The sequence below is a fragment of the Gorilla gorilla genome, chromosome 1 (assembly GCF_029281585.2).
Source record: "Gorilla gorilla gorilla isolate KB3781 chromosome 1, NHGRI_mGorGor1-v2.1_pri, whole genome shotgun sequence".
NCBI lineage: Eukaryota > Metazoa > Chordata > Mammalia > Primates > Hominidae > Gorilla > Gorilla gorilla.
This window is the reverse complement of record NC_073224.2, coordinates 131,063,449-131,091,401: the sequence shown is the minus strand read 5'-3', so window position 1 is coordinate 131,091,401 and position 27,953 is coordinate 131,063,449. Positions and strand designations below refer to the sequence as shown.

General features: G+C 42.0%; 1 protein-coding gene across 12 annotated transcripts in view; it reads right to left on the bottom strand.

Annotated features, from left to right (window-relative positions):
• Window positions 1-27,953, bottom strand: part of WDR47 (WD repeat domain 47) — a 75,108-nt gene that overhangs the window by 22,240 nt on the left and 24,915 nt on the right. For 4 of the 12 annotated variants that reach the window (XM_031016561.3, XM_055353673.1, XM_055353658.2 and 1 more), the window contains 6 exons: window positions 25,965-26,048; window positions 22,290-22,374; window positions 19,341-20,143; window positions 12,907-13,030; window positions 10,543-10,721; window positions 2,481-2,738 (listed from right to left, as the gene is read on the bottom strand). In XM_031016561.3, coding sequence (XP_030872421.1) covers window positions 2,481-2,738; window positions 10,543-10,721; window positions 12,907-13,030; window positions 19,341-20,143; window positions 22,290-22,374; window positions 25,965-26,048 — 1,533 coding nt within the window. Of the gene's footprint in view, window positions 1-2,480; window positions 2,739-10,542; window positions 10,722-12,906; window positions 13,034-19,340; window positions 20,144-22,268; window positions 22,375-25,964; window positions 26,049-27,953 lie in introns of all 12 variants that reach the window. The other 8 variants (XM_031016559.3, XM_055353644.1, XM_055353641.2 and 5 more) reach the window with 3 other exon arrangements.

Here is a 27,953-nt window from a genome sequence, read left to right as displayed (position 1 = left end):
GAATGAGGAATCAACCAGCCTCACCAACATGGTAAACATGGTGAAACTCCATCTCTACTAAAAATACAAAAATTAGTTGGGTGTGGTGGTATGTACCTGTAGTCCCAGCTACTAGGGTAGCTTAGGCACAAGAATCACTTGAACCCAGGAGGCCGGGGGTTGCAGTGAGCCAAGATTGTGCCACTGCACTCCAGCCTGGGAGCCAAAGTGAGACACTGTCTCAAAAAAAAAAAAAAAAAAAAAAAGACAATGAGGAATCAAAATGGCATCAGACTTTTTAATCAGAACACTAAAACTGGAAGATCATGTAGCAATGCTTTTGAAATACTGAGGAATGATTTTCATCCTAGAATTCTATACCCAGCTATACTAACAAAAAAGGTGAAAAATAAAGCAAACACATTTTTAGACATGCAAGGTCTCAGAAACTTCACCTCTAAGGCACCCCTTTTCAGGAAACTGTGAGATGCTAAAAACAGGGAATCTAATAAAGAGATGAGGCAAAGGAAAGAACAGTGAGGAAAGTCCCAGGATTCTATCTAGACCTACATAAAGTGATCAAAAAGCAGTAAATATAAAGTGAAGCAGGAGTGATCCTGGAGGGACATCTCCCAAGGGGAAAAAATGGAATAGAGAAATTTCTGACACTTTTCACAATAATGAGAGAAGTTTTATGATTTTATAATTCTGTCAAAGCACTTACAGATAGTTTAGTGATAAATATTAAGAAAACTAATCATGTACAGACACATGAACACCAACCTGAGGCAATTACTGTCTCCAGGAAAAACAAAAAGCTATATGAAAAAGAAATATAATCATATGGCACTACATGACCCAGTTGTAAATAACATTTACAAGGTCATAGTAATGTGATACTGATTTAAACAAAATCACACTGACACTGATTTAAACAAAAATTGATATATACTGAAAATAAGGGATAGACAAAGTGAGGGTGCTATGTATGAGGAGTATGGTAGAGAATCAACAGATAGCAAAAACAGTAATAGAGGCCGGGTGCGGTGGCTCATGCCTGTAATTCCAGCACTTTGGGAGGCCGAGGTGAGCGAATCATGAGGTCAGGAGTTCGAGACCAGCCTGGCCAACATGGTGAAACCCTGTCTCTACCAAAAATACAAAACATTAGCTGGACATGGTGGCACATGCCTATAATCCCAGCTACTCGGGAGGCTGAGGCAGGAGAATTGTTTGAACCTGGGAGGCAGAGGTTGCAGTGAGCTGAGATTGCACCACTGCATTCCAGCCCGGGCAACAAGAGCAAAACTCCATCTCAAAAAAACAAAACAAAACAGTAATAGAAGTATGTTTTTCAGAAATGTGGAAATATATAGCAAAAGGCTGATGTGGTGGTTCACTCCTGTAATCCCAGGACTTTGGGAGGCTGAGGTACGAGGATCACTTAAGCCCAGGAATTTGAGACCAGCCTAGGCAACATAGTGAGATCCCATCTTAAAAAAAAATTGTATGTATATATATCAAAAGAAACAGCCAAATGGGTTGAAAATGGCAGCCAATAAGAAATAAAACCATGGACAAAGATGGGTTTTATTTTAAGCCTTGAAGTACTATTTGTCTTTTGAAACCATGTATGTATATTACATGGACAAAAACAAAAATTAAATTTTAAAATCTGAATTCTTGTTTTGAAAGTACTCAAAACAACTATTATGAAAGCTGTAATAAAAAAGCAAATATTAAAAAAATAAAAATTCAGAAAAGAATCAAAAATTGAATTTATGCTCTGAAATAAAACTAGGTTTTTGACACTAATTATTTATAAAGTGAATTCCTATAAGCATCCAAGTGCCAAAAGCAAGTTATACATTTTTGTACTTAATCTCAGCCAAAAAGCTGGGAATCTCATCTTATACATTTTTTAATGAACCACCCTGAAAAGTGTTTTATGCTAAGAATATAGAAAATGCTCCTTAACTATTCCCATTGCATAAATTAACACTTGTATACTAATGACAGCAAGATAAAATTTTCCCTGAATAGTGAAAATGTAAATATGCAGTCTTCCACTGCTGTAATTGCCAAAGCAGACAACACTGCAGCTGCAATCATTCCACCAGATTGTAAAACATCTTTCTATGTCCTAAAAGTCTGAATTTTAAGATTATTTGTTCAAAGATGCCAATTGAAGAAAAAAGAAAATCAAGAAGATTTAGAGATCCTAAAACTGTAGGTTCTTTGAGTAGGATGGCTTATAAAAAATATAATTGCCTTGCTGGTAGTCAGGAAGCAAAAAGAAAAATAGAAGGAAAATGGAAACTATAAAGAGACTTAGAAGTTGGTAGAAGAGAATATAGACGAATGAAGGCAGATTAGGAAAAAAATATTGGTAGACAGTAAGCTCTAAAAACTTTTATTTATAAGGCTCCAAAGACAAGTTCAACCTTCTATCCATTAGTAGTAAGTTAATATTTCCAAGTTTTACAAAGTCAAGCACTTACATTTGGCTTCCACAAGGTGATTCCTCCAGAAAAGGTATGTGATTTGTTGATCCAGGATTACGAGGAGTGCTTGTATGAATATTTGAAGCATCATGTGTTAATCTCTGACTAGAGTCTTGGGGTGGTGTAGTAAAACTAGTCACAGAAGAACCATTAGATCCATTGCCTTTGCTCCCATTACATTGCTGGTTGAGTGTTGATACCTCATTACCAAGGCCATCCATTCCAATATTTAATTCACCAAGCTTTTGAATGGACCTATAAAATTAAACAATGTAATCATTTTAAAATAAAAACTTAATTGCATTCCTAATATATACAAGGTTAAAAGTGTGAAAAGGTAAAAATATGCACATATAATATATAATCTATGGCAAATTTAGTGTTAAAAATTACCACCATCAACTTAAGACATAACCAAGATACTGAAAGAAGATCCACATTTTCCCATAGTATAACACTACAGAAGACAGGCATAATGGGCATTATAGACTTTTCTTTTTTTGAGTCAGGGTCTCGCTCTGTTGCCCAGGCTGAAGTGCAGTGGCATGATCGTGGCTCACTGCAGCCCTGGGCTCAAGCAATCCTTCCACCTCCCACACATACCTGGGACAACAGGTGCATACCATCATGACCAGCTAACTTTTTAAATTTTTTATAGAGACAGAGTCTCCCTATATGGCCTAGACTGGTCCTCAACTCCTGGGTTCAAGCTATTCTCCTGCCTTCCGCCCAAAGTGCTGGGATTATAGGCGTGAACCACTGTGCCCAGCCAGAATCACAGACTTTTTAAAAGCAGCTTTTACAATAAAAACAGAAAAAAAAATTCTGTTTCTTCCCCAATATAACTTTGGTTTAATTTTCCATTTAAAACTTAACTTTCAGAAAGAGTCAATAACAATATCACCACTACCAAAATTGCTCATCAACAAAACAAGCCATTTTCATTCCATCTGTCTTGAGTAGTATCAAGTAGGAAATGGATGACTTGAGCAGGCCATGATGAGTAAAAAGTCAAATGGCATCCCTAATACTCCACATGTACTTATTCACTCATTAATTCATTCTACAAATACTATTGGCCAGTCTCCGATCTAGACAATAGGGAGATAAAACAGGGAGCAAAACAAGTTAGCCTCAGGGCCTTGCCCTCAACAAATAGTCTCTCCATTGCTGTAGCCTGACTCCATATTGAGATCAGGGCTACAAAGGGCACAAACAGGAAGCTACATTGCTCTTTTAAGATTTAGACTCATGGTCCAGGTGCGGTGACTCATACCTGTAATCCCAGCACTTTGGGAGGCTGAGGTGGGCGGATCACTTGAGGTCAGGTTCGAGACCAGCCTGGCCAACATGGTGAAACCCCATCTCTACTAAAAATACAAGAATTAGCCAAGCATGGTGGCAGACACCTGTAATCCCAGCTACTTGGGAGGCTGAAGCAGGAGAATCACTTGAACCCGGGAAGCGGAGGCTGCAGTGAGCCAAGATCACACCACTGCACTCCAGCCTGGGCGACAGAGCAAGTCTCCATCTCCAAAAAAAAAAAAAAGTTAGACCCATGGCCAGGAGCGATGGCTCACGCCTATAATCCCAGCACTTTGGGAGGCCAAGGCAGAAGGATTGCTTGAGCTCGGGAGTTTGAGACTAGCCTGGGCAACAGAGAGAGCCCGTCTCTACCAAAAAAAAAAGAAAAAGAAAAAGAAAAACTTAGCCAGACATGGTGGTGCAGGCCTATGGTCCTAGCTACTTGGAAGGCTGAGGTGGAAGGATTGCCTGGGCCCAGGAGGTCAAGGCTGCAATGGACCGTGATCCTGCCTGGGCAACAAAGTGAGATCCCATCTCAGAAAAAAAAAAAGAAAAAGAAAAAAACGAAAGAAAGAAGGAAGGCTGGGCGCGGTGGCTCATGCCTGTAATCCCAGCACTTTGGGAGGCCGAGGCGGGCGGATCATGAGGTCAGGAGATCAAGACCATCCTGGCTAACACGGTGAAACCCCGTCTCTACTAAAAATACAAAAAAAAAAAAATTAGCCAGGCGTGGTGGTGGGCGCCTGTAGTCCCAGCTTCTCGGGAGGCTGAGGCAGGAGAATGGCGTGAACCTGGGAGGCGGAGCTTGCAGTGAGCCGAGATAGTGCCACTGCACTCCAGCCTGCAGCAAGACTCCATCTCAAAAAAAAAAAAAAAAAAAAAAAAAGAAGGAAGGAAGGAAAGGAAAGGGGAAAGGGGAGGAAGGGAGGGAGGAAAGAAGATTTAGACCCAAAACTAACCCAGCATCAGTTTCTCCAGCTGAGATTCAATATAAGAAAGGACTAACACAGGGAGTACAATTATTGAGAGGTGTTGTGGCTTATGGTATTTTTAAATTTTCCTACATTAAACATTATTTATATTTTTAGGGTATAAAAATACTTCCAAAAAAGCAGCTCAATATTATTAGAGGAACTGTTAGCCTTATACTAAATATTTATCAGTTAAAAATTATAGCCCTCTCCCTCTCCACAGTCTCCCTCTCCCTCTCTTTCCACGGTCTCCCTCTGATGCCGAGCCGAAGCTGGACTGTACTGCTGCCATCTCAGCTCGCTGCAACCTCCCTGCCTGATTCTCCTGCCTCAGCCTGCCAAGTGCCTGTGCGCGCGCCGCCACGCCTGACTGGTTTTCGTATTTTTTTGGTGGAGGCGGGGTTTCGCTGTGTTGGCCGGGCTGGTCTCCAGCGCCTAACCGCGAGCGATCTGCCAGCCTCAGCCTCCCGAGGTGCTGGGATTGCAGACGGAGTCTCGTTCACTCAGTGCTCAATGGTGCCCAGGCTGGAGTGCAGTGGCGTGATCTCAGCTCGCTACAACCTCCACCTCCCAGCCGCCTGCCTTGGCCTCCCAAAGTGCCGAGATTGCAGCCTCTGCCCGGCCGCCACCCCATCACCCCGTCTGGGAAGTGAGGAGCGTCTCTGCCTGGCCGCCCATCGTCTGGGATGTGAGGAGCCCCTCTGCCTGGCTGCCCAGTCTGGAAAGTGAGGAACGTCTCTGCCCGGCCGCCATCCCATCTAGGAAGTGAGGAGCGTCTCTGCCCGGCCGCCCATCGTCTGAGATGTGGGGAGCGCCTCTGCCCCACCGCCCCGTCTGGGAAGTGAGGAGCGTCTCTGCCCCGCCGCCCCGTCTGAGAAGTGAGGAGCCCCTCCGCCCGGCAGCCGCCCCGTCTGAGAAGTGAGGAGCCCCTCCGCCCGGCAGCCACCCCGTCTCGGAAGTGAGGAGCGTCTCCACCCGGCAACCACCCCATCCGAGAGGGAGGTGGGGGTCACCCCCGCCAGGCCAGCCGCCCTGTCCGGGAGGGAGGTGGGGGGGTCAGCCCCCCGCCCGGCCAGCCGCCCTGTCCGGGAGGGAGGTGGGGGGTCAGCCCCCCGCCCGGCCAGCCGCCCCGTCCGGGAGGTGAGGGGCGCCTCTGCCCGGCCGCCCCTACTGGGAAGTGAGGAGCCCCTCTGCCCGGCCACCACCCCGTCTAGGAGGTGTACCCAACAGCTCATTGAGAACGGGCCATGATGACAATGGCGGTTTTGTGGAATAGAAAGGGGGGAAAGGTGGGGAAAAGATTGAGAAATCGGATGGTTGCCGTGTCTGTGTAGAAAGAAGTAGACATGGGAGACTTTTCATTTTGTTCTGTACTAAGAAAAATTCTTCTGCCTTGGGGGAAAAAAAAAAAAATTAGCCGGGCATGGTGGTGGACACCTGTGGTCCCGGCTACTCAGGAGGCTGAGGCAGCAGAACGGCGTGAACCTGGGAGGCGGAGCTTGCAGTGAGCCAAGATGACGCCACTGCACCCCAGCCTCGGTGACAGAGCAAGACTCCGTCTCAAAATAAATAAATAAATAAATAAAACTATGTTCTTAAATGTAAAAAAAAAAAAAAAATTATAAAGTAGCATTTCTCAAATTGTGTTCTGTGAAACACATTTCTTGTGAAATGTACATATATCTTTTTTATACTCCCCATAAAAAAGGATATGAGGTCAAATAAATTTGGAAAAAATGCGAAGTATAAAAAGCATTTAAAATGCTAATACAGGCCAGGCACAGTGGCTCATGTCTGTAATCCTAGCACTTTGGGAGGCCAAGGCAGGCAGATCACCTGAGGTAGGGAGTTTGAGACCAGCCTGGCCAGCATGGTGAAACCTCGTCTTTACTAAAAATACAAAAATTAGCCAGGCATGGTGGTGGACGCTTGTGGTCCCCGCTACCTGGGAGGCTGAGATGGTGAATAGCTTGAACCTGGGAGGAAGAGGTTGCAGTGAGCCAAGGTCACGCCACTGCACTCCAGCCTAGGCAACAGAGCAAGACTCCGCTTCAAAAAACAAAAAAAAAATGCTAATATAGCATTTTAACTCTCTTAAAATGGGCTGGGATGGGGAAGAGGCTGAATATGCCTATTAATTGTTAAATCAATGGTGCCAATTATTAGTATTAATAAAAACAAAAGATCAAGAGGTATAAAGTAATGATACAGTACTATTAATAAAATTCCTATCATGCTATAGTTTTTGCAATAAGATCTAATTGTGTAACACACCTTATTTCTCTTCTGTCTATGCCCCTCAAAGGAAGAAGTAAAATTTAAATCTAGAAATAATGACCTGCAAGAGTGATTTGGAAGAATAAAACATTGAGAGGAAAAAGCACATTTTTATAGATTCTATCTCCATTCAATTTGTCCTTGATTTTACATATCTTAAAGCCCTAGTACAGGCTCAAATATACAAAACTAGAGTCTAGAAAAAATAATTAAACAAAAATATTGGGCCAGGCATGAGCCTGTAATCCCAGCACTTTGGGAGGCCAAGGCAGGTGGATCACCTGAGGTCAGGAGTTCGAGACCAGCCTGACCAACATGGTGAAAGCCTGTCTCTACTAAAAATACGAAAAATTAGCTGGGCATAAGTGGCAGTGCCTGTAATTCCAGCTACTTGGGAGGCTGAGGCAGGAGAATCGCTTAAACCTGGGAGGCAGAGGTTTCAGTGAGCTGAGATCATGCCACTGCACTCCAGCCTAGGCAACAAGAGCAAGACTCTGTCCCCAAAAAAAAAAATTATATTAAAGGGTTAGAACAGAATAGATAAGAAAAGATTAAGAGAATGACGGAAAATTTATGGGAAACTAATATATAAAAATTTAGGATGGGCCGGGCACGGAAGCTCCATGTCAAAAACAAAAACAAGACAATAAATACACTCTAAACAAACCTAAATTACAAGACAGAATTTAAATTCTAGGCCCAGAATGGTGGTTCTCGCCTGTAATCCCAGCACTTTAGGAGGTCGAGGCAGGAGGATTGCCTGAGCTCAGGAGTTCAAGATCAGTCTAGGCAACATGGTGAAACTTCATCTCTACAAAAAATATAAAAATTAGCTGCTTGTGGTGGCTGGAGGATCACTTTAGCCCCAGAGGCAGAAGGTCGAGGCTGCAGTGAGCCATGACCACACTGCTGCACTCCAGACTGGGCAACAGAGCGAGACCCTGTCTCAAATTAAAAAAAAAAAAAAGAATTTAAATTCTATTTATGATTGTCTTTAAAGGAAAGATGAACCTTCCTGAATAGTTTAGCTTTTTTTCTGAGGACGTACATCACTAACCACTATTGGGGAGGAGGGTCACAGAACTTTGCCATTTCATCTTCTCACTGCTAGATATCTGCTCTCACTGCAAAATAAGTTGGTCAGAAATTCAAATTACATCCATGACTTTTATGGCTATGAAGAAAACATCCAAAAACCAGAAATGGCACTTCATCAAATAAGAATAATTCTGACAAGCCACCCACTTCAACAGAGGTGATAAGAAAATGACAACCAAACTGGATGTTCAGAGGCCTATTTAGACTCTTGAGACCACCAGTTTAAACAATCCTTGTGTGAGCCGGCTATGATGACTCATGCCTGTAATCTCAGAGCTTTGGGAGACTGAGGCAGGAGGACTACTTGAGCCCAGGAGTTCAAGGTTACAGTGAGCTATGATCACACCACTGCACTCCAGCCTAGGATGACAGAGCAAGACTCTATCTCCATTTGAAAAACAAAAAGGGCAGGTGCAGTGGCTTACACCTGTAATCCCAGCACTTTGGGAGGCTGAGGCAGGGGGATCACCAGGTCAGGAGATCAAGACCAGCCTGACCAACATGGTGAAATCCCGCCTCCACTAAAAATACAAAAATTAGCCAGGCATAGTGGTGCGTACCTGTAATCCCAGCTACTCAGGGAGCTGAGGCAGGAGAATCACTTGAACCTGGGAGGCGGAGGTTGCAGTGAGCCGAGATCGCACCACTGCACTTCAGCCTGGGCAACAGAGCTAGACTCTGTCTCAAAAAAAAAAAAAAAAAAAAAAAAAAAAAGGCCAGGCGTGGTGGCTCACACCTGTAATCCCAGCACTTTGGGACGTTGAGATGGGAGAATCCCTTCAGCCGGGGTAGTAGAGGCTGCAGCGAGCCGTGATCAGATTGCACTACTGCACTCCAGCCTGAGCGACAGAGTGAGACTCCAACTCAAAAAAGAACAAACAAACAAAAAACAAAACAAAAAAAAACCACTCCCTTTGTGAAGGTTTGAAGACAGGATCAGTTTCAGGCTCACTGACTTACACAACACTCAGAGTTGTCAAGCAGATTACTTCCAATATTGTTGAATCAAGTGAAGAGCTAACAGTCACCATTACAGTTACTTAATTGTAATCATGACAATAGCCAACATTTATAGGATACTTCCTATGTGCCAGAACTGTTGTAAGCACATTTGCATATATTAATTCACTTAATCTTCCAACAATCATTGCTTATTTAAATATATATTATTTTACTGAATTCTAAACACACATACATAAGACCGGGTGTGGTGGCTCACACCTGTAATCCCAGGACTTTGGGAGTGGGTGGATCACTTGAGCCCAGGAGTTCAAGACTAGCCTGGCCAACACAATGAAACCCCATCTCTAATAAAAAAATACAAAATCAGCCAGGTGTGGTGGCACACGCCTATAAATCCCAGCTACTCGGGAAGCTGAGGCAGGAGAATTGCTTGAACTCAGGAGGCAGAGGTTGCAGTGAGCGAAGATCACGCCACTGTACTCCAGCCTGGGTGACAGAGTAAAACTCCATCCCAAGAATGAATAAATCAATAAATTAATTAATTAAATAAAATAATAAAAAATAAAAACATGTGTGTATATATTTCTCCTATAATTGGAAACAATAAATGTAGTTCATATTGTTTTGGCAGAATTTATAAGAATCATTTTAATACAGCAAATCAAAAAAAATCTGTAGGTTTAAGCACTTTAGTAACAATAAAAATAGCAGCTAACAACATAGTGTTTACAGTGTGCCAGGTACTATTCTCAGCACTTTACACAGATTAACTCTATTTATCCTCATGGTAACCTTGTAGGAAGGTTAGAAGAAATAAGAAGTAGATAAGGGCCAGCACAGTGGCTCACGCCTATAATCCCTGCACTTTGGGAGGTCAAGGTGGACGGATCGCTTGAGGCCAGGAGTTTGAGACCAGCCTGGGCAACAAGGCAAAACCCTATCTCTACAAAAAAATACAAAAATTAGCTGGGTGTGGTGGTATGTGCTGTAGCGCCAGCTACGCAGGAGGCTGAGGCAGGAGGATCACTTGAGCCCAGGAAGTTGAAAATGCAGTGAGCCAAGATCGTGCCTCTGCACTCCAGACCGGGTGACAGAGTGAGAGCCTTGCCTCAAAAAAAAAAAAAAGCAGCAGATAAAGAGATAAAAAGAACTAGAGTGACTTCCCCTAGATCCACAGTTACCCTGGGACAGCTGGATCCACCTGGCTGTCAGCTGTTCAGTGCACTGAACCTCTGCACTCTTCTGCTCTAGTTGCTTAGGGAATAAGGACAAAACTAGATGAGCCCTCGGAATGCTGTGACTAGAAAGCAATATGTAACTCCACATTACTTGAAATGCTTAAAAAGCCTTAAAATGTCAAACTATACATAGAAAGTAGCAGTTATTGCATGTTTTAAATAGCTTTCAAATAACTCCATATTTTAAAAAGTGATTAGAAGACCAACCTATTAAGGAACTGTTCGGTAAGATTCTGCTGCTGATCAGGACCATCCTCCTGATTCACGCCTCCTTCAAGCAACATCTGTTGGTATATCTGCCGCTGTTGCTCCTTCTGTTCTAAATGCTGTTGATAGCGTAATCTTTGCCTATAATATTCTTGAAATTGTTCTGTTGAATCTCGAAGCTTAAAAACATTAGAAAAATATATATATTTGAGCAAACTATGACAGAATATGTCTTAACAGTACCTTTTATAAATGCTGAATAAAATATACAATTAGCTATATTTAACAATCACAAAATACTTAATCTATTGCTCTTTGAAAAACAGTATGAGTCTTAATACTCAAGTGGATCAGTTTATTTGTTTTATTCCACGGAAATAGACTGACCGAAATGAATGGCTGCCTTGGTTCCCTGACTAACCCAAAATAAAAATACGAATTATAATGGTTACAAGGGGGCCATGATCAGAGAAAATGAATGTAGATAAAGACTAATACAAATCTGGCATTTCTTTAAAAATATCCATACTGAGGGACTGCATTAATATTTAATAAACATAATGAGATACCAACTTACCCCAGCCAGAATGGCCATCACTAAAAAACAATAGATGTTGGAATGGATGGGGTAAAAAGGGAATGTTTACACACTGCTGGAGGGAATATAAATTAGTACAGTCTCTATGGAAAAAAACAGTATGGTGATTTCTCAAAGAACTAAAAGTAGATCTACCATTCAATCCAGCAATCCCACTGAGTATCCACCTAAAGGAAAATAAGTCATAATATCAAAAAGACACCTGCAAGTGTATGTTTATCGCAGCACAATTCCCAGTAGCCCTAACATATAGTACTAAAAAATGTTCCATGTACACTTCAGAAGGATACATATTCTGCTATTGTTGAGTGGAGTGTTTTATACATGTCTGTCAGGTCTAGTCAGTTTACAGTATTGTTCAAGTCCTCTATATCCTTATTGATCTTCTACTTGGATGTTTCATCCATTATTGTAAGTAGGGTATTGAAGTCTCCAACTATTATTGCAAAACTATTTCTCCCTTCAGCTCTCTCAATATTTGCATCATATTTTAAAGCTCTGTTGTTTGGTGCATATCCATGTACTTTTAATAGTAATTTTTCTGCTTCATTCTTTTTTTAATTTTAATTTTTTTCTTGCATTGCTATAAAGAAATATATTCTTAATATTTAGTTGAAAACAAAAAACATATTCAACTTATTAAAACCACTTAACCCCTTCGAAGTGGCATGCTGTATAAACCTGTTTGTTTGTTTGAGACAGAGTCTCACTCTGTCGCCCAGGCTGGGGTGCAGTGGTACAATGTTGGCTCACTGCAACCTCCGCCTCCCAGGTCCAAGCGATTCTCCTGCCTCAGCCTCCCAAGTAGCTGGGACTACAGGTAGCTGTGACACCACGCCTGGCTGATTTTTTGTATTTTTAGTAGAGATGGGGTTTCACCATGTTGCCTAGGCTGGTCTTGAACTCCTGAGCTCAGGTGATCCACCTGTCTCGGCCTCCCAAAGTGCTAGGACTACAGGCATGAGCCACCATATCCAGCCTATATAAAACTTATACCCTATTTCACAATACTATTTCCTCACAAAAACACCAAAGAAAAATAATCTAGAACCGTGGATTTGGATAAAAGTTTTATTCTATATTTAAAATGTCTAATTTCTTATTCTTAAATCTAATTAGTAAAATATAGACCATATCTCTTAAAAATGTAAACTAGCCGGCCGGGTGCGGTGGCTCAAGCCCGTAATCCCAGCACTCTGGAAGGCCGAGGTGGGCGGATCACGAGGTCAGGAGATCGAGACCATCCTGGCTAACACGGTGAAACCCTGTCTCTACTAAAAATACAAAAAAATCAGCCAGGTGTGGTGGCGGGCGCCTGTGGTCCCAGCTACTCGGGAGGCTGAGGCAGGAGAGTGGCACAAACCCAGGAGGCGGAGCTTGCAGTGAGCCGAGATCGCACCGCTGCACTCCAGCCTGGGTGACAGAACAAGACTCCGTCTCAAAAAAAAAAAACAAACGTAAACTAGCCATGTTTAATGTAAGCGCAATTACTTGAGTCGCAAAGCATGTAAAACATGCAATGTCACCAGTAATATTTTAGATTGCTAGTAAATTCACCTGTTAAAATTGCTCCAGAATACCCAATGGCAACTAAATAGCCACATATTCGTTGAAGAGAGGAGAGAAAATAAGCTAATAATAAGAAAATCTATGTATATTATTTCCTACTCCCAAATATCAGAAAATTCTTTTTACATTCTAAGTAAATTCTATTACTTCTTACAAAGAGAATAACTCTGAAAAACACGAGGTTTCGTAAATATTACCTCATTTTTTTCTTGTTTAGCTGGTCCTGGATTCTGTGCTCCATTTGCAGGCTCTTTTTCTGAAACTGAACTCTGGCCCAAGATTTCACTGCCGATAGGCCTCTGTGCATCAACAGGTGTATCACTTCTTCCAGAAATGTGCAAAAAGACAAAAAGGCAGAGGGGGGAGTAAAGGAAAATATATTTTAGAGAAATTTTATTTTATTATTATTATTTTTGAGATGGAGTCTCTCTCTGTAGCCCCGACTGCAGTGACGCAATCTCCGCTCACTGCAACCTCTACCTCCCAGGTTCAAACAATTCTCCTGCCTCAGCCTCCAGAGCAGTTGGGATTACAAGTGCCTGCCACCACACCCGCCTAATTTTTTGTATTTTTAGTAGAGATGGAGTTTCACCATGTTAGCCAGGCTGGTCTCAAACTCCTGACCTCAAGCGATCCACACTCCCCAGTCTCCCAAAGTGCTGGGATTACAGGCATGAGCCACCATGCTCAGCCAAGAAATTTTAATTTTAAAAAATGAATAGCCCAGGCACGGTGGCTCACTCCTGTAATCCCAGCACTTTGGGAGGCCAAGGCAGGCAGCTCGCTTGAGCTAAGAAGTTCAAGACCAACCTGGGTAACATGGCGAAGCCTAGTTTCTAAAAAATAAAATAAAATAAAAAATTACTTGGGTGTGGTGGGGCGCCTGTGGTCCCCAGCTACTTGGGAGGCTGAAGTGGGAGGATCACCTGATCCCAGGAGGTAGAGGTTACAGTGAGCCAAGATCACGCCACCGCACTCCAGCCTGGGTGACAAAGTGAGACCTTGTCTCAAAAAATAAAAAAAGAATATTTAGCCTGTTTATAAACTGTACACAAATCGATTTTTTATTTTCCTTTCTTCTAACACCACAAAAAGGGTTTTAAAAAATAGGAAGGTCTTAATGGAGGAGTACCGGCTTATTAGGCAGGGAGAGTGAGAGCAGGGACTACAGTTTAAAATCAGTTGGGTGGGCCGGGCACAGTGGCTTACGCCTGTAATCCCAGCACTTTAGGAGGCCGAGGCAGGCAGATCACGAGGTCAGGAGATCGAGACCATCTGGCCAACATGGTGAAAACCCGTCTCTACTAAAAACACAAAAATTAGCTGGGCGTGGTACGCGCCTGTAGTCCCAGCTACTTGGGAGGCTGAGACAAGAGAATCGCTTGAACCAGGGAGGCAGAGGTTACAGCGAGCCGAGATCACGCCACTGCACTCCAGCCTGGTGACAGAGTGAGACTCCACCTCAAAAAAATAAAAATAAAAATAAATAAAAAATAAAATCAGTTGTGTGGCCTTGGGACAGTCACTTATATTCTCTGTGGCTCAGCTTAAAATAGGCTGATGAATACAAATAATAGGTTGGATAATACAATGCCTAAATTATCTTTATAAAATACAAACTTACAGTTTTGTTATCTAAACATTATTTCCTCCATATGTTTCTATAGAATTTTAAGAATTTTTGAGATTTTATTAGAAGACTTTCTTTGGGCTGGGCACAGTGGCTCACATCTGTAATCCCAGCACTTTGGGAGGCCGAGGGTGGCGGATCACCTGAGGTCGGGAGTATGAGACGAACCTGACCAACATGGAAAAACCCCGTCTCTACTAAAAATACAAAATTAGCCGGCATGGTGGAGCATGCCTGTAATCCCAGCTACTCGAGAGGCTGAAGCAGGAGAATCACTTGAACCTGGGAGGCGGAGGTTGCGGTGAGCTGAGATCGCGCCATTGCAGTCCAGCCTGGGTAATAAGAGCTAGACTCCGTTTCAAAAAAAAAAGACTGAGGAGGAGTTTTTTGGCTACCAGACTGTGCTATGAATTACTAATGGCCACAAGAAGTCCCCTTTTATGTCCACAAAGAAGAATTTGTAAGAGCTATTAACTGTATAAAGAATAAAATAACCTTCAAAAAGAAACATTTCATTTAATTTTGCAACGTATACAGAACTTCCACACGCATTATCTCATTTAACTTGCACAATAACCTGTGAAACAGGTTATAAGACCCATTTCACAAAGAGGTAACAGACTCAAAAAACAAGTCATTTTCCTAAGATTGCATAGCTAGAAAATAGAGCTTGAACTTGAACTCAGGTCATCAGACTCCAATTCCAGTGCTAGTCCATGCCTGAAATACATGCATTTCAAGCTTACATATTTCAAATGATTTTTCTCCATTTTAAGTGTCTCTGTTCAAGTGGAAAGATACCCTTTTAAAATATTACACACTCCCTTTCTTTCATGTTTTATCTTCTTGTTCACCATAGTAGTTCAATCATATTGTAGCATGGTGTTAGCACATAGTAATCACTGAAAAAAAAAAAATTTTTTTTGAGATAGGATATCTTGCTGTCACCCAGGCTGGAGTACAGTGGTGCAATCAAAGCTCACTGCAGCCTCAACCTCCTGGGCTCAATTGATCCTCCCACCTCAGCCTCCCAAGTAGCTGTGACTACAGGCACACGCCACCATGCTTGGCTAATATTTTTGTATTTTTCTGTAGAGACAAGTTTTCAACACGTTGTCCAGGATGGTCCTGAACTCCTGGGTTCCAGTGATCCACCGTGCCCAGCCTGAAATACATTTTAAATGTATACTCAAAAAAAAAAAAAAAAAAAAGATACTGACTTCAAGTATTTCAAGTAGTACTCTTCATGTTGCATACTTAGCATAATTGGTCTAGTTGAGCTTCTATATATATACATTTAAAAAAACAATAAATAGTGACAGGGTCTCACTCTATTGCCCAAAGCTGGTCTCAAACTCCTAGCCTCAAGCAATCCTCCCACCTCAGCCTCCCAAAGTGCTGGGATTACAGGTGTGAATCACCATACCAGTCCCAATATTTTTAAAATTACATCTAAAATATATTTAAAAATAGGTACATTTGTTCCAAAGTAAATTTTTATACTTTATCCACAGGACAGTAACTCTCTCACGGCATTTCATTAGTAGTCCTTTTTGACACACTGTCCTTACCAAAGCCATGAGCTCTGAAAGGAAGAAATTTATATTCACTGAGTACCAATCACATGCTTGCCACTCTACTAGAAGCTTTATCTCATTTTGCAAGTCAACGCTTTATTATATAGAGAAGATAACTGAGGCTCAGAGAGATTAAAAAACTTTCCCAAGGTCACACAGCCAGTAAATGGCAAAGCTATTGTTCAGACCTATGTCTGACTTTAAACACTATGCTCAGGCCGGGTGCAGTGGCTCATGCCTGTAATCCCAGCACTTTGGGAGGCCGAGGTAGGCAGATCATGAGGTCAGGAGTTCGAGACCAGCCTGGCCAAGATGGTGAAACCCCGGCTCTATTAAAATACAAAAATTAGCCAGGCACAGTGGCGGGCGCCTGTAATCCCAGGTACTTGAGAGGCTGAGGCAGGAGAATCGCTTGAACCCAGGAGGCAGAGGTTGCAGTGAGCCGAGATCGCGCCACTGCACTCTAGCCTGCGCAACAGAGCGAGACTCCATCTCAAAAAAAAGAAAAAAAAAAGTTAACCTACCCTTTAGGAAGTCCCTCACTTAACTGATTGAAGTTAGATTCTCCTCTCTAAAGAACATGAAAGAAAATATCACAACCCTCTCCTCTATAATCTCAGAGCAACTTAACAGAAAAGACTTCCCTATACATTTGTCCTATACTTCTTTTTTTTTTGGAGTGAGATGGAGTCTTACTCTGTCGCCTAGGCTGGAGTGCAATGGTGTAATCTCTGCTCACTACAACCTCTGCCTCCCAGGCTCAAGTGATTCTCCTGCCTCGGCCTCCCAAGTAGCTGGGATTATAGGCATGCACCAGCTAATTTTTTTTGTATTTTTAGTAGAGATAGGGTTTCACCATGTTGGCCAGGCTGGTCTCAAACTTCTGACCTCAGGTGATCCACCCACCTCGGCTTCCCATAGTGTTGGGATTACAGGCTTGAGCCATCGCGCCAGGCCTCATCCTGTATTTCTTATGCTTTAACTAAGGATCTCCACTTGCTCTAATTATTATTATTTTTTGAGACGGAATCTCACTCTGTTGCCCAGGCTGGAGTGCAGTGGTGCGATCTAGGCTCACTGCAACCTCCACTTCCCAGGTTCAAGCGATTCTCCTGCGTCAGCCTCCTGAGTAGCTGGGACTACAGGCCGGTGCCACCACACCCAACTAATTTTTGTATTTTTAGTAGAGACAGGGTTTCACCATGTTGGACAGGCTAGTCTTGAACTCCTGACCTCAAGTGATTCACCCACCTCGGCCTCCCAAAGTGCTGGGATTACAGGCCTGAGCCACCACACCCAGTTCACCTGCTCTAATTAGAAACAGAAATTCTGGGCCGGGCACGGTGGCTCACGCCTGTAATCCCAGCACTTTGGGAGGCTGAGGCAGGCAGATCACAAGGTCAGGAGATCAAGACCATCCTGGCCAACATGATGAAACCCCATCTCTATTAAAGTACAAAAATTAGCTGGGTGTAGTGGCGCACGCCTGTAATCCCAGCTACTCGGGAGGCTGAGGCAGGAGAATCGCTTGAACCTGGAAGGCAGAGGCTGCAGTGAGCCGGGATTGTGCCACTGCACTCCAGCCTGGTGACAGAGCGGGACTCCATCTCAAAAAAATAAAAAGAAAATAAAAAGAAAAGAAACAGAAATTCTGAGCCCACTGCTCCTTCCTCTGCAAAGAATGGCTCCAACTATCCTATGTAATGTGAAAAGGTTTCATTTTTATCTCTTTCATGAAATAAATTTATTGAAGTCAACACTAATATTTCATTGCGCCAACTCTAAGTTACAGAAAACCATCTATACATCCTCATGGGTTTTCTGGAAAAATGAGGCAGAAAGTTTCCTAACCCTGAAATAAATAACTGTTGATCAGGAGTTTATTATTCCATGCCAGGTTTGAAGGAAAAACTGAATGGTGGCTTTAACACTTATTTCCTTCATATGTATAAGAATCACTAAAGTAAAGTAAGTGGAAATAATTAGAGTTTTAAGTTCTAGTTGTTCACTACACTACTATGTACAGGAGAAAAAAAGTAGAAACAACCTGGTATCCTACAATAAGGAGTTAAATTTGTGATATAGTCATACAATGAAATACTGCATATATTTATGATTAATCATTGATATCAAGAAATGTTTAAGAATATGGAAAATAGTCATGGTCTTTCAAGTGGAAAAAGCAGATTACATGAAAATCTATGTAATACATTCCCAGTTTTTAAAAATGTATTCATATAGCCAGGTGCAATGGCTCATGACTGTAATCCTAGCACTTTGGGAGGCCGAGGCGGGTGGATCAGCTGAGATCAGGAGTTCATGACCAGCCTGGCCAACGTGGTAAAACCTCATCTCTACTAAAAATACAAAAATTAGTTGGGCGTGGTGGCGGGTGTTTGCAATCCCAGCTACTCAGGAGGCTGAGGCAGGAGAATTGCTTGAACCTGGGAGATGGAGTTGCAGTGAGCCGAGACCGTGCCACTGCACTCCAGCCTGAGTGACAAAAGCAAAACTCCATCTCAAAAAAAAAAACGCACTCATAGAAAAAAAGACTGGTCCATCTAAGTATGAGATTGTATGGGATTTTAATTCTCATACTATTACTCTTCTACATTTTCCAAATTTTCTTCACAGCACATGTATTATATCTATAACCAGCAAAAGAATAAGATATAAAGATTTTTCTCATATAATTTTAATTATCAAAAATTTTAAACCTTTACTAAAGTATTAACGACTAACATTCAACTAAAAGGACCTGAACATTAAGAAAACATACACAGTCCTGGGCATGGTGGTTCACACCTGTAATCCCAGGACTTTGGGAGGCCAAGGCAGGATGATTGCTTCACTTGAGTCCAGGAGTTTGAGACCTGGGCAACACTGTGAAACCCCATCTCTATCAAATATACAAAAATTAGCTGAGTATGGTGGTGTGTGCCGGTAGTCCCAGCTACTCAGGAGGCTGATTTTAACCTGGGAGATTGTGCCACTGCACTCCAGCCTGGGTGACAGAGCCACACCTGTCTCAAAGAAAAGAAAACATATACACACTATAATTAGATTATCTCAAACTTCTGAAGATTTCCCTTTTTTTTTTTTTTTTTTTGAGTCGGAGTCTCACTCTGTGGCCCAGGCCAGAGTGCAATGGCGTGATCTCAGCTCACGGCAAGCTCCCCCTCCCGGGTTCACGCTATTCTCCTGCCTCAGCCTCCTGAATAGCTGGTACTACAGGCACCTGCCACCACGCCCAGCTAATTTTTTGTATTTTTAGTAGAGACAGGGTTTCACCGTGTTAGCCAGGATGGTCTCCATCTCCTGACGTTGTGATCCACCCACCTCGGCCTCCCAAAGTGCTGGGATTACAGGCATAAGCCACTGCACCCGGCCTAAGATTTCCTAATTTTTATAACCAAATGCTTACCGCTCAGGGGATTCTTCGTAAATACTGTGACACTCCGTATTCTCAAGCATGAGACTTCTACTGAGGTTTTGTACCCCTGGATAATGGAAGTTAGCAAAGGAGTGTGACATTGGAGAAGTTTTGTTTCCAAGGTCTGAAATTCTCTTATCATGACTGGTTAGTCCACAGGTGAGGCCATCTAAAGCAGGATTCAGAGAACGGGTCATATAGGCATCAGCTGATTGAGGTCTTCTCATTGGGGATGATGGATAGGGAGAGAGTTTGCTGATAAGAGGAGTCAAAAGATCAGCATATGCAGCTTTTGTAGGTTTCAGAAGTTTGTCAACATGAATATTAAGCATTTTCTGTTCAAAAGCACAAGAGAAGACAGAAGATGGAAGATTCTGAAGCCATGACAGTAAACTCAGATCCAAATCGTCACAACCATTACCACATAAGAGGTCGATGCCAAGAAGCACTTCGCTTTCTGTAATTTCTTCTCCAGTTGCTTTACTCTGACAAAATTCTACACAGCATTCATAAAGCAGGCCTTTCATTACAAGCTGAAATAAACGATTGTTACTAGCCTTAAAACCAGCTTCACTTAGCTTCCTATCAGCAGGGATGAATTCTGCAACCATGACACAAGCCTCTTCAAAACAGTGAACTCGTGCAGTGCTGGGATTCCAGTCCTTAAACTCAGCATGATTGGTCAGACGAGGCAAAGTCAAAAGCAAACAGAGCTTACTATAGTCATCTTTAGAAGGACAGTATTCTTCTAGAGCATGTAAACATTGCACAGCTTCTTGCATGGTAAATTCCAGCTGTAAGAAAAACATAAATGATCAAATAATCACTATAAAAAACATGCTGTGAAATATGAAAACGACAAGAGTACAAAGAATAAATTATATTGCCACAGAATACTCATATAATTTGTAGGATATGCAACAGCTTTCAAGATAGGAACATAATGTTTTCACAACTAAAATAAAAATAATAAAAAACTTGGTTAATTAGTACATTAAACTTTTATCTATAAAAACACTGTTCTATTATAATTCAGGCATAAGACAGGATCTCACTCTGCTGCCCACGCTGGAGTGCAGGGGTTATTCATACACACAAATATAGTGCACTACAGCCTTGAACTCCTGGGCTCAAGTGATCCCCAGACTCTAAAGTAGCTGGGACCACAGGTGTGCCACACTGTGCCCAGCTCTCAAATATATAATTTTTTAACGGTAAGAATAATTTTTCTAGAAATGAAAATTGAAGCATGCCAATGTTCAATTGTTTATAAACCTTGCTATTATTCCAGCTTACCCAAAAGGCAAAAGAGCCACTCTGTTAGTCCAAACTTACCTTAGAGCAAAATTGTGTGGGGATAGAAAGTCAAGAAAAGGGAGCAGAGCGCGGTGGTTCACACCTGTAATCCCAGCACTTTGGTAGGCCAAGGTGGGCAGATCATGAGGTCAGGAGTTCGAGACCAGCCTGGCCAACACAGTGAAACCCCGTCTCTAATAAAAATACAAAAAATTAGCCAGGCACAGTGGCGGGCGCCTGTAATCCCAGCTACTTGAGAGGCTGAGGCAGGAGAATTGCTTGAACCCGGGAGGCAGAGGTTACAGTGAGCTGAGATCGCACCACTGCACTCCAGCCTGGGTGACAGTGTGAGACTCCATCTCAAAAAAAAAAAAAAAAAAAAAAAAAAAACAGAAAGGGAACGCCTAAAGTTGACTTACTACAAAACAATCCAGACAGACCAAAATGGAAGCTTAGCTGAGAGACAAATTATAATAATTTGTATAGTGAATATTGTCTTTGAATCATAAGCTTTTAATGATGTAAGGAACTTCAGCACTCACCTAGTCTAGCCCTCCATATCTTACATATGGGAAAAGTCAGGGTACACATTTACCAAGGTAATTCAGTTGATTAGTGGCAAAGACAGAATAAAAAATAGGTCTCCTAACTCATGTTCCAGTGTTCTTTTCACTTTTGAACATCATTATCTGGCAATTATTTCTGTATCTGAAAGTCCCCACTGTAAAATCCTTTGGTTTTTGCCTCAGTCTGAATGCTTGTGCCTCCCTAAAATTCCTATGTTGAAATCCTAACCCCACAAGGTAATGGTATTGGAAAAGTAGGGCCTTTGGGAGGTGACTAGGTCATAAATGCTCAGCCCTCATGAATTAGATTAGTGCCCATATAAGAGACCCCAGAGAGCTAGCTAGCCTCTTTAACCAGCTGAAAACACAGCCAGAAGGCACCATCCATGAACCAGAGCACAGGCCCTCACCAGGCGATGAATCTGCTAGTACCTTGATCTTGGACTTTCCAGCTACCAGAACTGTAAGAAGTAAACTTCTATTGTTTACTAGCCCCCTAGTTTATGATATTTTGTTATAGCAGGTCAAATGGACTAAGACACTTTACTTCAGTTAACAATCACCAGAACTTAATACAAGTTTTCTCGGTTTTAGTATTACACTGAATCTTTAAAAGTCACTTTACTAATCAAAATGAATTTAATTTCATTAAATTTAAAGAGTCATGAAGACAAACATTTCAGCAAAAAAAAAAAAACTATCTCTGGATCAAAGAAAATACAGAAAAGACAGAGAAAAAGGACATAAATATAACCAACCCACTTCTGGGATTTAAAAAAAAGAAGAAATGATGAAGAGTCATCAAGTCAAACTTTATCTATTGCTGACTTACCTTAAACAAGAGAGATGCACACACTCTTCAACTAGCCAGCTATTTATATATCTTGGCTTAAACCATGGAACAAGTTTAGAAGCGCTACAGAATGAAAATACTACACCTGGAAAACACCAGATCTTGCCCCATCCCAGCTCATAAAAACTCTGAAAACTTGTGATGCTAATCCTTCGTTTTAGTGACTAAAATACTTATGACTGAAAACAAGACTAGGGCGCAAACCTTCAGGAATAAAAATCTTACATGCTGGGGCTCATCTTCTGCTGACATTGCATTGTTAACACATAAAGCTTCTAAAAACTTCTGCTTCAGGATAATATAACGAAACCTGTGGAAAGAAATGAAGCATTAATTTTTCCAATGTCTGATGTCAAATATATTTAGAAGTTACTATATAAGTACTTTCGCTTTAGGAAAATTATTCAAATAATTTACTAGGCTTCTTATCACATTGAAGCCATAACTGAAGTTCAGTCACAAGTAATCACAATTTAACACTCAGAGAATGAATTTATATTCCCAATATTAATTGTAAACAACAATCCAATTTTTATGGAAGATATCAAATGTTACCTAATATTAAATCAAGTCTTATATCCAAAATGTTTTGTTTACCTTACATCCTGTTTTTTCTTTATTAAAAAAATTTTCATTAACAAATAATAGTATATATTTATGGGGTATGTTACATTTTAAAATACATATACATTGTAGAAAGATTAAATCAAATATTTTCTTTTTAAATATGAGAAAAGTCTAATAAAAAATGGGGCTGAAAGGGTAGGAGAAAATGAACATTTCTAAAACATTACAAAATAACTAGAGACTTAAAGCTTTTTTCCTTTTCTTTTTTTTTTTAGAGACAGAGTCTTCTGCTCTGTCACCCAAGCTGGAGTACAGTGGCATGATCACAGCTCACTACAGCCTCAAACTTTGGCCCAAGCAATCCTCCTGCCTCAGCCTCCCAAGCAGCTAGGACTACAACTGTGTGCCACAGCACCCGGCCAATTTTTAAAATTGTTTTGTAGAGACCGGGTCTCACTTTGTTGCTCAGACTGATCTCAAATTCCTGGCTTCAAGCAATTCTCCTGCCTCAGCCTCCCAAAGTGCTTGGATTACAAGTATGAGCCACTGCACCTGGTCCCAACTCAAAGCTTTTTAACAAGAATTTTTCAGTGAGGGTAAGGGATAGCAAAGAGTCTACCTAACTTGTCTAAGAATCAAAAGCTTTATTGCCTGAAGCAATTTATAGAAAAAGTGTTTCCAAGTCTGGAAAGAAAAAAATAATGAACCTTCAGTCATTCTTTCAGCCACTGTTGTAGTAGCAAATTGTGTCCAATAAAACAAAATCCCTGCCTTCAAAAAGAGGGTCACCTAATAAATTATATGAAATATTCAGAGTTCAGCAAGGCCTCAAAAAAGTATGAAACCAATTGTACAAAAGGGGTGGAAAGTTAACAAAAAAAAGACATAACAACTGACTCTCAGAAGACAATCAGAAGTGTACCAGGTAAAGGCAGGAGATGGTGAAGGGATTAATATTCCAGGTAAGTGAAGAATGTACAAACGCAAAGAAATATCAAGCAGCATGGTCTGAATAGCAAATCAAAAAATAACAACAGGTTCAACTTCTGATAGTGATAGAGTAACTTATATCTGGCTAACCTTTCTGCATATAACAACAATAAATCTTACATAAAATACCAAAAAAAGGTGATTTTATTTATTTGTTTGTTTATTGATTGACTGAGACAGAGTCTTGCTCTGTCGCCCAGGCTGGAGTGCAGTGGCATGATCTCGGCTCACTGCAACCCCTGCCTCCCAGTTTCAAGTGATTCTCCTACCTCAGCCTCCCAAGTAGCTGGGATTACAGGCATGTGCCACCACATCCAGCCGATTTTTTTTTGTATTTTCAGTAGAGACAGGATTTCACCATGTTGGCCAGGCTGGTCTCCAACTCCTGACCTCAGGTGATCCGCCTGCCTCGGCCTCCCAAAGTGCTGGGATTACAGGCGTGAGGCACCACGCCTGGCCTCAAAAAATGACTATTTTGAATGCATTTGAAAAGCTGGCACAACTAGAGGGAAGTCAATCCTTAAAAAAAGAGAAATTTGCCAGGTGCGTTGGCTCAAGCCTGTAATCCCAGCACTTTGGGAGGCCAAGGCGGGTGGATCACGAGGTCAGGAGCTCGAGACCAGCCTGGCCAACATGGTGAAACCCCATTTCTAACAATACAAAAATTAGCTGGGCACAGTGGTGCATGCCTGTAGTCCCAGCTGCTCGGGAGGCTGAGGCAGGAGAATCGCTTGAACCTGGGAAGCAGAGGTTGCAGTGAGCCAAGATCGCACCACTGCATTCCAGCCTGGGTGACAGAGTGAGATTCCATCTCAAAAAAAAAAAAAAACCCCAGAAATTTAAGGGGTCATATTCAACGGCATAAGGCTTTCCAGCTGAGGGCACTCCCCAGTTCACACAGTGTGAGCTAGAACTCAAACAGAAGGCTGTGGCTTGAAAAGTCTGGTACTGACTGAGCAAAGTGGCTCATACTTGTAATCCTAGCACTTTGAGAGGCCAAGGCAAGAGGATTATTTGAGCCCAGAAATTCGAGACCAGCCTGGGCAACAAAGGGAGACCTGGTCTCTACAAAAAATTTAAAAATTAGCCTAGCGGGGTGGCACACGCCTGTAGTCCCAGCCACACAGGAGTCTGAAGCAGGCAAATCACTTGAGCCCAGGAGGTAAGGCTACAGTGAGCTGTGTTCACACCACTGCACTCCAGCCTGGGCAACAGAATGAGACCCTGTCTCAAAAAAAAAGTTTGGTACTACCAGAGCAGCTAAAAAATGAGAGGAAGATCCAAAAAAAGGACGACGTCACAGTAGGAAACATACCAAAATCTACTGTATAAACTTAGGTACCTATATCCCTGGCTATCCCCTAAACTGTGAAGATGCAAGGGAGACTCCAAGGAGCCTGGAGAAAACAGATGAAAGGCCAAAGAACTGAGCAGAGATTTCGGCACAAATCTCTGGTATCCACAAGAGGGGAGAAAGAGTTTGCATTATGAGGCTACCTAAGTTAAATAACTGTCTGTATAAAAATCAAACTTTTTATGTAGGAAGAGAACAGAATTCAGAGCCTCAAGAGTGAAGCTGAAATGTGCAGATTACATTTACAACATAATTAGATATAGTTAAAAAAAAACAAAAAGTGACTCCCAGTTAGGAGAAAAAGCAATCATTAGAAACTGAGCCTGATATAAGCAAGCACAAGTCCAAATTACCAAACAAGGACTACACTAGCAAACAAGCAGCTACTCTCAGTATGTTGAAGGACCTAAAGAAAAATATAATCATAATGAATGAACAGATGGAAAAATCTTACAAAAAAATTATACGAATTTGAAAATGAAAAGCACAATATCCAAAATGAAAAATTAACTGTTGAATTTGAAGCTGCAGTGCCACATACATGCCACTGCACATCAGCCTGGTGGTAGAACAAGAACCTGTTTTTAAAAATTCACAATTTATCAACAGATTGCTAATAGCAAAAGAAAGGGTCAGTGAACATTAAATCAACTTAAAATAATCCAAATGAACACAGGGGAAGCCTGGGCAACATGGTGAAACCCTAACTCTAAAAAAAATACAAAATTAGCTAGGCTGATGGTACACGCCTGTAGTCCCAGCTACTTGAGAGGCTGAAGTGGGAGGATTGCTTGAGCCCAGGAGACCAAGGCTGCAGTGAGCTGTGATCATGCCACCACACTCCAGCTTGGGTGACAGAGAGAAATCAATTTGTTTACTCTCTGCTCAAGTCCAGTGGAGAAAGAAGAATTAAAATGAAAATTTTTGTTCATTGTTTTGCTAAGCTTCTACCAATGATGAGACACTAAAAACTTTAGATAAAATCTTACCTTTTTTTGTCAAATTTTTCCATACATTCTAGAGGCTGAATGAACTGAAGAACTTCATCCCATTGACCATCAAGTATTAGCTGCCTAAATAAAAAATTTTAAAAAACCAGCATGTCACCAAATTCAGGTTATACTAATTAAAAGCAGAACAGATGACAAAACAGCATTCAAACTTCATAAAGCACATAATGAGATTAACATTTTATTTGATTCCTCAAATAAATTTTTCATAATTTTTTTTTTTTTTTTTTTTTTGAGACAGAGTGTCGCTCTGTTGCCCAGGCTGGAGTGCAATGGCACAATCTCGGCTCACTGCACCCTCCGACTCCTGTGTTCAAGCGATTCTCCTGCCTCAGACACCTGAGAAGCTGGGACTATAGGCTCACACCACTACGCCCCCCTAATTTTTTTCTATTTTTAGTAGATACAGGGTTTCACCATGTTGGCCAGGCTGGTCTCAAGCTCCTGACCTCAGGTGATCCACCCACCTCGGCCTCTCAAAGTGCTGGGATTACAGGCGTGAGTCACCTCACCTGGCCTAAATTTTTCATAACTTATTTGTAACAACATACACTGTATGAGAAGAATTTGTGAATCTGCAACCACTCATACTAACTATATATATGTGGGTTTTGACCTATGTAAAAACATTGGACATGCCAGGCGTGGTGGCTCACACCTATAATCCCAGCACTTTGGGAGGCCAAGGTGGGCAGATCACCTGAGGTCAGGAGCTTGAGACCACCCTGGCCAACATGGCGAAACCCCGTCTCTACTAATAGTACGAAAATTAGCTGGCCGTGGTGGCGGGTGCCTGTAATCCCAGCTACTCAGGAGGCTAAGGCAGGAGAAGCTTGAACCTGGGCGGCAGAGGTTGCAGTGAGCCAAGATCACGCCACTGCACTCTAGCCTGGGCAACAAAAGAGAGACTCTGTCTCAAAAAAAAAAAAAAAAAAAAAATTGGACTAAGCTTTAAAGTTCCTATATTTCCATATTCATCTTACAGTTTTAAAGCTATTATATATTAAGAACAAGTGGCTGGGCACAGTGGCTCATGTCTGTGGTCCCAGCACTTTAGGAAGCTAAGGTAAGCAATTCACTTGAGCTCAGGAGTTCGAAACCAGCCTGGGAAACATGGAGAAACCCTGGCTCTACAAAAAATACAAAAATTAGCCAGGCATGGTGGTGCATGCCTGTGGTCCCAGCTACTCAAGAGGCTGAGGTGGGAGGATCACTTGAGCCCAGATGTCAAGGCTGCAGTGAGCTGAGATTGTGCCACTGCACTCCAGCCTGGGCAACAGAGTGAGACCCTGTCTCAAAAAAACACACACAAAAAAGAAAGAACAGGTGATCACTTGAGCCCAGCAGTTCAAGACTAGCCTGGGCAACATGCAAAACCCCATCTCTACAAAAAATTTAAAAATTAGCTGGGCATGGTGGTACATGCCTGTAATCCCAGCTATTCAGAAGGCTGAGGTGGGATAATCGCTTGAGTCAAGAAGGTCATGGCTGCAGTGACCACGGTCATGCCATTCCACTCCAGCCTGGCAGCCTAGGTGACATAGCAAGACCCTCTTTCAAAAAAAAAAAGTAAAAAGAATTTTAAAAGCTGGGAGTGGGCCAGGCATGGTGGCTGTCAGCATTTTTGGAGGCCGAGGCAGACAGATCACCTGAGGTCAGGAGTTCAAGACCAGGCTGGCCAACATGGCGAAACCCCATCTCTACTAAAAATACAAAAATTAGCCAGGTGTGGTGGCAGGTGCCTGTAATCCCAGCTTACTCAGGAAGCTGAGGCAGGGAGAATTGCTTGAACCTAGAAGGCACGTTACAGTGAGCCGAAGTCGCGCCACTGCAGTCCAGCCTGAGCGACAGAGTGAGACTCCGTCTCAAAAAAAAAAAAAAAAAGCTGGGAGTGGTGGCTCACACCTGTAATCCCAACATGTTAGGAGGCTGAGGCACCATGGTGAAAATCCATTTCAACTGGGGGTG